The 12,401-nt window shown below is 46.7% G+C and overlaps 1 protein-coding gene and 1 long non-coding RNA gene across 2 annotated transcripts in view; one reads left to right on the top strand and one right to left on the bottom strand.

The window, feature by feature from the left end:
- LOC125947369 (uncharacterized) overlaps positions 1-12,401 on the top strand; it is a 92,642-nt gene that overhangs the window by 3,749 nt on the left and 76,492 nt on the right. The window lies entirely within an intron of this gene.
- LOC119461706 (elongation factor Ts, mitochondrial-like) overlaps positions 1-12,401 on the bottom strand; it is a 30,974-nt gene that overhangs the window by 10,816 nt on the left and 7,757 nt on the right. Inside the window, exons 3-4 of the mRNA XM_037723072.2 lie at positions 11,014-11,142; positions 1,843-1,965 (exon numbers count right to left, since the gene is read on the bottom strand). Coding sequence (XP_037579000.1) covers positions 1,843-1,965; positions 11,014-11,142 — 252 coding nt within the window. The remainder of the gene's footprint in view (positions 1-1,842; positions 1,966-11,013; positions 11,143-12,401) is intronic.

The raw sequence follows: 12,401 nt of genomic DNA, 5'->3' as shown, positions 1-12,401 counted from the left end.
GACGAAGTGCGGCAGCAGCGGCGAGCGAATTGACCTTTGCGCTACCTCGCCCCTCGCTTCAACGTGAACTACTAAGTGGCAAAAACAGGCGAACGCTGCGCGCTACGACTCGCCGAGATCGTAGCGGAGGTGGTGGCGGACGAGGCGCCTGAAGACGGCGGCGAGAACGAAGGCTTGCGCCCACCGGCTACCTTCGCCGAAGCCCTTGCTGGCCTGGAAGCCTTACAAAGGTTCTTTCGCACGAAAGACAACGAAAATGCGGACAAGGGTCTGCAATGTTCGCAAAAGGAGTTGTTCCTGTCCAAGGGTGTGACGCACCAGCAGAAAATACAGTTGAATCTCGATGATTCGAACTCGAAGGGGCCCGACAATTTGTTCGTATTAAAAGAAGGACTTATTTTTGACGTATTTGTGCACCATAGTGCTACGTACGAGCGGTGCGAGTCGTGAAATATCGCGGTGCGCAAGCACATAGCGAGCGAGGGCCACGAAACTGCCAATGCCGGCCAACGCTCGCATCCTGATAGCGCCTCTTCCTCTTCACAACCACAATCTCTCTCTCTCTCGCATCCCGATAACGGCAGTGAACGAAACTTCAGGGAGCGGGCCGCGCCGGCACGGCGATGCGGGCGCACGGGGACCGTCGTAGGTGAGGGAGGAGTGCGGCAGGGAAGCGCATTTGGCCTCGGCAACCCCTTCGCCTCGGTGGCTCCCCTCACCCTCCTCTCAACTCTCTCGTAGCTCCCTCACCTTCAACTGTCTCCGTGCGCGCCCGCCGGCCCGGCGCAAGCTTAGCCCGCTTCCCTAAGTTTTGTTTTCTGCCGTTGAAGTGAGGCAGTTTCGTTGGCCGGACTTGACCTCCGGTGTAGGCTGAGACGTCGGCACGTACACACTTGTTCCGGCGCGACGCATAGATGGCGACCTTATCATTTGAGAGAGGAAATTTTCGCCGCAGTATTTTTTTATTTCTCCGCTCGACGTTGAGGGGTCTCTCCTAAGCTTTTGCTTTATGGCGGTGTCGAAGCAATGCTAGTCGGAGGCGCCGCCACGTCACTTGGCGTGCTGCTGAGAGCATTGTCGGTGCACGGTTATGTTCGAATTAACCGTCGCAAATGCTTTCGCGTTCGAATTACCAAGCGTTCTCGCCCATTGGAATACACAACTTTGACGGGACCACAGCGTCAGTTCGAATAAACGAGATTCGACTGTAACTATGTTTTGCAAGAAATAAATGTTTTCTGCCCTTGCATCTCAATATGGGCTTGTCAGCTTCAATTTTTACTGGATTCGGATCGTACGTTTATTTTTTGCGTATTTTTTGAAAACGTATGAACGAGGTTCTACTGTATACGTTCATGCCTTCAATGATAGTACTGATGGCTTTCTACAGACAGGGTAGATCGTGTCATTGGTTGCTTGTTCATATGTTGCTTTTGACATATCTAAGCTGCTCTGCACAGGGTATGACATTATAAAAGAAACACCTTATTAGCATTCGAGGCCACCGCATGCCCTTGTCTGTGCACTGAAATAAAGAATCACGGAACATATCTTTTTTTCATTTTTTTTTATTAAGGAGCAAATCGTTACACAGCAGAACAACTTGGTGAGCGTCAGCAAACTTTGAACCTGCCTATTTGAACTGTCCATCCCTCAAATACCAACGAGCTGTCCACTTTTATACGGGACTCTACAGTACAATGACACATTAGCATGTAGGCATTTTTTGCTCTGCATGTCTGTTCACGTGCGCCTGCTCAAGTTCAAGACTAGAACTGATGACCTCATGCTTAGTGACAGGGCACCATAGTTAGCCAAGCCAAGCCAGTAACTACCACTCACTTTCATGATGGAGGTTTCCAGGGAGGGCAGCTTCTTGGCGTGGCTGGTACATGACCGCACCAGCTGTTCCACGAAAGTTTGGAACTCCGGAGTCCGAGCCACAAAGTCTGTCTCGCAGTTCACCTGCACACCACACGTAGAGGGCAAGCGAATGTTACTTCAAGAGCGACAAAAGGGTGGCATTTTCATGCGCTCTTCGAGTGCAATGAATAGGGTTCAAATTTATGAGCGCCCAAGCAAAATGTTTCAAGACAACTACAGACTCAAATAAATTATGAGGCTTGTCCAAAAATAGCTCTAAGCAAATGGAGTATTTGACCCAAGGAATCGATTTCAAAAGCTGGCTTGCCTAAATTTAAATTGTGCACTGTGAACTACATTTCTACATACACTTTATGGAGTGGCTGAGTCTCCCAAAAACATTGAGAGAAAAATTTTAAACCTGGCTTCCATCACTGATACAATGATACCAATAGCGGACAGTAGATTCCTGATAAGAAACTATACACAGCACTTTAGTGCAACTGGTTTAATGAAAAAAGGGGAATTTTTGTGAATGAATATCTAAACAACATATGGCATTTGTGAATTACATAAGTTGCTCTAGCCTCCTGCAGCACCCTGCTGCAATACTGCCACAGCAACATAGAGTAATGGAGTAACACACAAGTAATTGAAAAGTTAATTTATAAACTTAGTAAACAGTTAAGTAGTAAACAAACTGCAAAGGCTACTTGCACACATAGACCTGCTGCACTGAAGGGACGAGTAGTGGAGAAAGTATCCTAACAGTGTTTAAGCCCTACAAAAAAAAAAAAAAAAAAAAATCTGCCTCTATTCCACCCTGTGAAAGTGCATGTACAGCGTAGCTGTTGTCGACAGTTACACAAGTGCCACCACCACAAGGTGTCACATCGTCAAGATCAATGTAGCGTCCATGACCTCGTTCGTGCCCTTTCCGTTGGTGCTTCGGCGCCGTGGTGCACGTTTACGGCGTCAATATGCTTGCGCGTAACCCGTGTTCACGAAGTGAACGTCACTGTAATTTTTTAACAGCCTTGCCCTGACGTCGATTACGGTCACAGCACACTCTGTTCAAACGATGCAACGGACAAAGCACTCACTCATCAAGGACAGATACATTGTGTGCACATGTTTGTAACGAGCACACGCAGGTATGCCAGAGTGCAGCATTAATCCTCATTCTAGTAGACCCTCCGCCTGGCGCAAGTGCGTTATTGAACTAATTCAATTTCTCAAAGTAAAGTGTGTCACAAAATTTGTAAAGTATGTACGACTTACAGACAACCTGCAGACAGGATAGCATCGAATTATAATTTGAACATATGAGAAAACATAATTCTGTTAACTGGAAATTCAAAATTACACTAGCTTTGAAGACGAAAATTTTTCTTGATCGACGCAATGGTGTACACGCACGGACGCAGAAAATTTTCCGGGGTATAATACAGCTTCGCTGTAAAAATTCTGTTTTCATTAAAATAGATCACCTGATATTTAGATATGCGCCACACTTCTCTGTGCGTACAGCTCTCCTTACGACACTTCCCTCAATAAGCTTCCCTCGTAAAATCGCTGTGTCGACACCTCACAATGTGCTGCTGCCTGATCGACCGATTTCTGGATGAGTTTCATTACAAAAGTGCTGTTGCAAAGCACGCCAGTAATAGTGGTCCTTAGTGGGTTGGAGGGCAACTATGGCAAAAAGCATGCTCTGTTTGTACGATAAACAACACAACATGCAAGCCATAGCCAACGACAACATTATGAGAAGATGTGAAATTATTCACACTGCCAATATAGTATACAAAAACTTAAGGACATGAAAGTTTGAGCGAGTTGAACGGAATCGAAAAGCGCAAAAGATAGGACATTGTCTAGACAACATTTTCACTTCCGTTCAACATGCACCATCTAGCACAGTTCAGCCCAATTTCTGGGTGAGCTGCTCGTTTCAATCTGCCTTTTTTGTGTTCCTGTGCTGCCCTCTGCTGCACTCTGCTGGAAGCATTCTGGAAGGGTGCCGGGACTTTCGCCAATTGATTTGTGTACATGCGCCCATGTAGAGTGTGCGTCGGTTGTGCATTTCGTGGATTGGGATTAATTATTAATGGCTTCTCCTGGGCAGCACGTCATTCCTGGAATTCATGTAGCACTCACCGACTACTGATTGATTGGTCAGGTACCGGCCCTATGAACACTGAAATGACCGTCAAGAATAAACTATTTCTTAATTTATGTTTAGATTTCAATTTCACTCAACTGGTCACCAAACAAGAGTAGGCCTTACGTCTGCTAACATGTTGGATTTGATCCTGACCACGACACCAAACTTGGTGCACTCATTGACTTATTTTCCTGGTCTTAGTGACCATTGCAGCCTTGAATTTACCTTGAACGTCGACATTTCACCCCGAACTACTATTGCCAAGACTATAAGAAACTACAAGAAAGGGAACTATGCAGCAATAAATAAGGAACTGGAACAGTTCATCGATAATTATATGCCTGGCTTTTCTGACAGGTCACTCGAGCAGAATTGGAGCCTCTTTAGAGACAAATTCGCTTCATTGATCGACAGGCACGTACCAGTACAAGTTATATCCAAAAAGCAGCGAGCGCCATGGTTTACAACAAACCTAAAAAGGCTTCTTAATAAGAAAAAGCACCTCTTCCGTTCTGCAAAGCTCGGCAGCAGTGTTTTTCGTTGGCACGCTTATCACGAAGCTCTTTCCGCATATCACTCTTCTATCAAAAACGCCAGGAGTGACTATCTCAACATTACGCTTCCCTCGCTATTGTCTACTGACCCATCCAAGTTTTGGAAAAGCGTTAAGCCAATGAAAGACACCGTAATAACACTTACTGATTCCGATGGACGTGCACTGCGCAACGAAGAATGCTGTTCCGTTTTCGCAATGTTTTTCCGATTCACGAGCAATTTCGGTGCCGCAGCTATGCGACCGCGGGTTTTTTTCCAATGAATTTTCTCGTGATTGAATTTGAAGGAGTCATTAACTTAATCCGGAAACTTAAGCTGTCGTTTGCCTGCGGCACTGATGAGATAAACGTGAAATTTCTGAAAAACACTGAAGTGTACTCTTCCATAATTTTGTCACACATTTTTATGCAGTCTCTTCAGTGCTCCACTTTTCCACCTGATTGGAAGGTGGGGAAGGTGATTCCCGTCTTTAAATCCGGTAAACAACACTCTGCCTTAAACTACCGACCAATTTCGTTAACAAGTATCCCCTGTAAGATGCTTGAGCATGTAATCTATTCTAACCTTATAACATTTCTTGAAACCAACTCGTTCTTCACCAGGTTCCAACACGGCTTTCGTAAGCACCACTCGTGTGAAACTCGGCTGTCTTTTACGCATGATGTCATCTTAGCGCTAGATAATAAAATTCCGGTTCATTGCATGTTTTTAGACTTCGCAAAAGCCTTTGACAAAGTGTCGCACCAACTATTACTACTTGCTCAGCACGCTGAACATCGACCCCAATATCCTCAAATGAATAGAATGCTTTCTGACGAACCGCACTCAGTATGTAACAGCTAATGATTGTTCCTCACATCCCTGCGCAGTTAAATCTGGCGTTTTGCAAGGATCAGTTTTAGGTCCTTTGCTCTTTTTAATATATATCAATGACCTTCCGTGCAACATCAAGTCATCCATAAAATTGTTTGCAGATGACTGTGTCATGTATCGTAGAATAACTAACGAAAACGTCAACTACCTTCTTCAAGCCGACCTTAATCGCGTCTCTGACTGGTGTAGTACATGTCTAATGACCCTTAACGTAAATAAATGTAAAAGTATGGCAATCTCGCGTTTTTCTAACACTTCTGAACCTTTTACCTACACCTTGAATGGAACTAAATTAGAGCAGGTTAGTACTTACAAATACCTTGGTGTTTACATATCGAATGATTTATCATAGCACTCTCACATTAACTACATTACCAACAATGCTTGTCGTACTCCTTGGTTACCTTCGCCGAAACTTTCGCCAAGCGCTAGCACACCTTAAACTACAGCTATATCAAACATTAATCCGTCCAAAGCTCGAGTACGCTTCAGCCATATGGGACCCAGCTCAATCAACGCTAATTGACACCTTAGAATCGGTCCAGAACCGTTCAGCTCGATTTATACTCAATAATTATGCTCGTACTGCCAGTGTCACCTTGATGAAATCCACTGTTCACCTTCCAGACCTGGTAATGAGAAGGAGGATTTCCCGTCTCTTGCCTTTTCGTAAAATTTTCTTTCATAATCAAGTACTTCGACAAGAATTCATCTCAGAACCTGCTTACTTTTCATCACGTGTTGACCACCCAAATAAGTAGCCATTCCTTTGTGCCGCACTAATCTCTTTTTACATTCTTTTCTTCCGAAGACAAGTAGAGAGTGGAATCACCTTCCCCCCTCCATCGCTGCCAATGAGGACCAAGCGTTGTTCAAGTCAGCAGTTACTGAACACTTACTGGTGTAGCTGCAAACTAATGCTGTTGTCTTTTTCCTGTGAATTCCTTTTATTGTTTTGTTCTTCATTTACATTGTACCCACCCCCTCTGTAACGCCCTCTGGGTCTTGAGGGTATACTAATAAATAAATAAATAAATAAATAAATACTGGGGGAGCAGGCCTGAGTGCGCTGTTGTGCTAACAGTGCGGCCGATAAAGGAACGCTGAGTTCCGTCTGCTGACGCGGCTGCCTTGGAGTTTGTTGTTGCTGATGTCCCCTCTTGCACCTCGCATTTTGTTTTCCTTTCACACATTCATTGCACATTTCGCATATTCAAGAAGTCTTCGAGTGCAGTCTTCCGTGTCGTTGGATTTGCCAAAGCGGTGCATTTGTTTACATCGACATCTACAGCCACAGATCGTTATTAGCTTCGAATATTGTGGAAATGGCGCATTGCTGATATGAAATAATGTCAAAACGTAGCAAAACATACACATCTGTGAATATGACCCGCCTTGTTCCGCCCTGAGACAAGTCAATAGGAGCAGCAGCCGAGCCACTTAAACAAAGGCAACTGATTCTCACTTTTCTTTAACTTCATCACACTTACAGTTTGCGTGATGAAGTATTATTAGTGAAAACTGTGCTCAACATAAGCACTTGTGTAGTTCTCTCGCGAAAACACGGATGCCATCACTGACACTGTTGGTAACTGAGCGAGGCGTTTGTTTATGCTGCGTACCGAATGCACTGTCTCTTGTTTCCCGTTTGACGCAGAGGTAAACAGTGCCTCTCCGGAATAAAATGTGTCAGCATAACAACACGTCCAGACCCACCCATCCACGTAGTGAATGCGACCGGCAGCCTTCGGGAACGGCGACGTACAGATGTTGCACAGCGCTGTGTTGCCGCTTGCGGCTTATTGAGTACGCGCCGTGTGAAGTGAAGAGTACTAGTTGATATCAAATCGCTACAGGGCCATAACTAAACTGTAATTAAGCAGTTTCCTTTGTTGGAACGGCTTATTTTTAAGTTCAGGTCCACCAGTAGCAGGTGAACAAACTCGACGGGGCCAGGCCTAACCCAACCTTCGCTAAACAGGATCAACATGAGCTCAAACTTCATGTGCATGGCTTGAGAGGACTGAAGCTTTTGCTTTTCAACTTCGAAGGCATGTTCCGACTCATATTGAGCGCGATTATATACACAAGCGAAGGCGCTGTGGCTGAGTTCGCGTTATCAGTTTGATGGCTGATCGTGTGATTCGGTCGAGCAATGATGGTTGGCACGCTGATTTTGTCGATGCCATTGACAAGAAAGCCCGCCGCGCTACGACAACCTGTGCCCGTCGGTTGCGTCGTTGGAGGCCTATTATGATAAAATGGTTGCAGCGACACATTGTGCTGAATAGTTGGCCAATTGTTGGCGTAAGCATCTTGTCGGTCTCATATCGACCCAGTGCCTTAAAGGAGTACGTGAAATGAGGCACGCGCTGCCACCATTAGCAAGAGAGGGCTTCGTCAGAAACGTGACATTTTTGAAGTGTCGTCCAAAAGTAACGCAGTGGTTTATCGATAAATTTGCTAGCCATCAATACAAGGCGGGAACTATACGTGGTTAACGGTGCAGTCCAGACGAAGCCCTGGAAACTTTCTGTTTTGTGGGGTCTCACATGTGCTCTTGGGACAAAGGAACGATAACACATTAGTGCAAACAATCAAAAGGGCATTTATTGCACCTTTCATACACATGCACACTAGCCGAATTACTACCAATAGAACATTCACATGGGCGCGCGACAAATCAAGGAAGTCCGACTCACCGCGACCGGATAGCGAGCGAATATGTTCGCCCCATGCTATGACACCATCGCCTAGTCGTTCACGTGTACGGTCACGCGAACGGTGGCGCGTTCGAACGATTCGTGTTCGTCCATACCGGTGCCCCGCTCCTAGCCACGCGAGACGGTCCCGCAAAGCGAGCCGGCGCACGCGCGAAGCGTTCGTGCGTGTTCGTCGCTGATCCCAAGCCAAAGAGGAAGTGCCTTCTCGCTTTTTCGCCTGCGTAACCCCCCCGCCGTCAGGTGGCGTCAGCAGCGCAACACTAGTGCCATCTCTCGTAATAAGCTGCAACTCCACCGCCGCAAAGCTACGCGGCGAAGCCGGATTACAGGAGACGGGAGCCACACGGGGGAAAAAGCATCAGGGGACGCGTGTGAGTCGCGCATCCCCACAGTTTTAAAGTTGGTTAACAATCTTACGCTATGCACATTTTCAGCACCATGCCGACGTAGAGCTATACCAGTGGAGTTGCAACGTGGTACACAACACGAGTGTTTGCTGCATTGCGCATTCGTGCATTCTTTCAGGGGACTTTCCTTTGATATCAGGTCTTGCGGCTGTGTTGCGTGCCCCTTACAAAACGTTTCGCAACTAATCCGCTAGGGCAGGGCACATGCACCGTCGCGCCGTGAAAAAGGCCGATTCGTATCTTACCTTAGCATCAAACGTGGAATAAGGGACTAGAAAGAGAAACGAGAAACACGTGTGCCAACCTGCAACTTATTTTATTACTGGGTATGCTACGTAAATTGTGTCATTATTTTATTTATTTAAAAGCAGTTCGAAATTACTGCATGGCCTTTTTTTTCAAGTCCCTCGTTCAGTGTCAGGCACTAAAGCAATGTGCCCCATGCACCAGAACACATTAAAACTGCTTGTCTAAAAAACACTCATATGTCCCAAACTTGAATATGATTCAGCTATCTGGAGCTCGCACCAAACATATCTAGTGGCAATACTTGAATCTGTTCAAAACCATGCAATCAGATTCATTCATTCTTCATACTCGTACGACGTCAGCGTTTCATCTTTAAAAGCACAATATGACCTACAGACGCTGTCATCTCGTCATCGAATTGCCAGCTTGTGTCTGTTCCATAAGTTTTTTCAGTCAGCTTCTCCGCGCACCATACATCTTGCCGTCACACTTTTCTCACCGCAGAGGACACCCTTTACAAGTTACCCGCCTATGCTGTCATTCCGTCCTTTTTTCTGCCTCTATTTTTTCGTACAGCTACAGACTGGAATGGCCTGCCCCATCACATCACGCAAATTACCTGCCCATGCACGTTTGCATATGCCATGGACATTCATTGCCAGCTGTAAAGAAAAACAAATGGCTTCATGGTGTATTTATGTGTATTCATGCAAGTTTATATTTTCATGCATCTTTTTTCTGCGTATTTTCGCGTCCTTTGTATAGGCATATACAGTATAGACCACTTATAACGTAACCACTTATAGTGCAGGACCGGATATAGTGCGGTCTTTTCAGACTCCCGTTAATTTTCACATAGCACTCCGTGTATACACGTATCGCTTATAGTGCAGTTGCGGGAAATGAAATACCGGTAACAGTGCGGCTGCCTGGGAGTACGGAAGTCAACGGAGACGGCAAACGCTCCCCTCAAATGGGCGCCCCAAGGAGTGCTCGAGGAAGAAAGAGAGTCGAAGTGGAGGAGAAGGGCACGTGGTGCGAATGAACAGCCAGTGAGGCTGAAACCAGAATCTTGAGTGTGAGTCGTGAAATATCACGGCGCATATAGCGAGGAGGGCCCCGAAACTGCCAACGCCGGCCAACGCTCGCTTCACAATAACGGCAGTAAACGAAACTTCAGGGAGCGGGCGGCGCCGGCACTGCACGGCGAAGGGCGCACGCGGAGACCGTGGAATGTGAGGGAGGAGGGTGGCATGGAAGCGGATTTCGCCTCGGCAACTCTGCCGCTTCGGTGGCTCCCCTTGCCCTCCCTCGTAGCTCCCTCACTTTCGACTGTCACTGTGGGCGCCCGCCGCCGTGCAGGAGCCGCCGCTCCAGCTGGCCCGGCGCCAGCTCCCCGAAGTTTCGTTTTCTGCCGTTATCGGGAAGGAAGCGGGCGTTTGCCGGCATGGGCAGTTTCGTTGGCCGGCCTGGGACAGCGCCATTGCTTCACTCTGCGCCGTAGCCGCAGCGTGCAAGGTCAACACGCGAGTAGAAAGTAGAGGAAGCATAAAGGAGAAAGAAGGGTTCACTGCCATTTTCTATGCGTGGCTACGGTAGCGTGGCTTAGACGTCGGCACGTACACGCATGTTCCGGCGCAACGCAGAATCGGCTACCTTGCCATTTGAGAGAGGGTGAAATTTCTGCCGCGTTTTTTTTTCGTTCGTTTTTTTTGTTTTGTTCGCGCGCGACATTGAGGGGCCTCCCCTAAGCTTTTACTCTATGGCGGTGCCGGAGCAATGCCGGCCGGAGGCACCGCCGCGTGAATTATTTCGAATTAATGAGATTCGACTGTAAATTGAATGCAAACGTTCTAGTCGCATTCCTCGACTGTCGCATACGCGTAGCAGCTCGGTGCACATGTTTTGCTTATGTGCAGGCCTTGAAAACTGTTGCTTTGGTTATAGTGCGGTACTGCTTATAGTGCGGATATTCGCGACTCCGGCGACTTACGTTATAAGCGGTCTACACTGTATATGTAAATCCTACCCCTTGTGTAATACCCCTCCAGTCAGGGGTCTTTAAGAACAAAGAACAAGAAGAAGAAGAAATCTTGGACTGAATTAAGTTTTTGATTTAGTAGGCTGCAAATATTTTGGTAAATGGATGTTTAACTGTGCAGAAGTTCCAGCTTACCTCGGCCAAGGCTGCAAAGGGCCCATCCACATTGATGGCGATCAGGCCCTGCATGGTCTGGCGACCTTGCATCTGCGTCGCCTTTGCCCATCCGTACTTCTTGGCCTCTTCGGCGAGCCACTTCTCAGCCTGTATCGCCCGTAGGAGTGTGAACAGTCATTTTATTGCATCCACAAAGATCACAAAGGTTGCACGGCATAGAATGGCAAGCAAACACAAGCATGCTTTTACAGCAATAGCCATGTTAGGCATTTTCTCACCAGCAATCCATGGATATGCATTGGGAATTCTTTCTCACCCTCAATGAGCGAAAACGATGTACAAGGTTTAGGAGGGGAAGAAAGTGCTGTAGGGGATGAGGGTGCGCCATAGTGGATCCGAGCAAAAGTACAGTGGTGAATGACCCACATATTAAATTTTTTTTTTTTTAAACCTGACTGTGCAGGGTTGACATTCCCCTTTCTGAGGTGTAGCTTCATAGCCATGGCCACAGCTCTACGATTGTGCGACATCCAATTATGCAGCATACACTGAACTATTTTCCATGTTTTATAAATGTTGTGTACAGAGATAGTACACAGTCAGTCAAACAGAAGTTTGTCAACTCAAATTGTTCCAGCACATTCCAGATGGCAAAAACGCCTAGAAGTTTTGAACAGGGCTAGAAGTGTCAAACAGGGAGAAGTACAGCAGCTCTGCAGTGCAAGCAAGACTATGTAATCTGTCACTGGAATGTTTTGTGCACTCCGAGATCTGGTGCGAGGGTGGTGGACAAGGGTACGTGCACCAAGTGACCGAAACATGCCAATTGAAAAACAGGCATTCCAGACTTTTGTGCAATGTCTACACTTCCTAGCCGTTGCCGACAATGACATTTATACATCATGGTGTCTGCAGCCAAAGGCATGCCAAGTTCAGGGTGGTATGCAGCCATTCTCAACAGCCGAGTGTGAACAAATTGAACCAAAATATAAGCAACACAGAGAGACATAACACACAGAAGTCACACGACTCCTTTCGTGCTGCACTTTTCACATGAAAGCAGTTCATAAAGCTTTTGGGCTGCTCTTAGTGCAGCCCAAAGGGTAGGCAACCGGAGATAATTTCTGGTTAACCTCCGTCTTTTCTTTCTCTGTCTTGTTGCAGTGGAACTACTACTTATCTACCACCAGATAACAGCCATCCCGCTCCTTTTCACCAAATGGAACACACCAGTTCTCTTGATGAGCTTTTGAGTACTTCCGCTCACCCAGTGAGTCTTGCCACTAGTGCTGCCCCATAATCTCCCTCCGAAGCCACTTATGCTGAGAAGCGAGCTTTCCTGAGTAAGAAAATGAGGTACCGTATTTACTTGCACAATGCTGAGGTACCGTAACTACTCGCACGAA

Source organism: Dermacentor silvarum, chromosome 8 (assembly GCF_013339745.2).
Source record: "Dermacentor silvarum isolate Dsil-2018 chromosome 8, BIME_Dsil_1.4, whole genome shotgun sequence".
Lineage (NCBI taxonomy): Eukaryota > Metazoa > Arthropoda > Arachnida > Ixodida > Ixodidae > Dermacentor > Dermacentor silvarum.
This window is presented reverse-complemented; position numbering and strand designations above follow the sequence as displayed.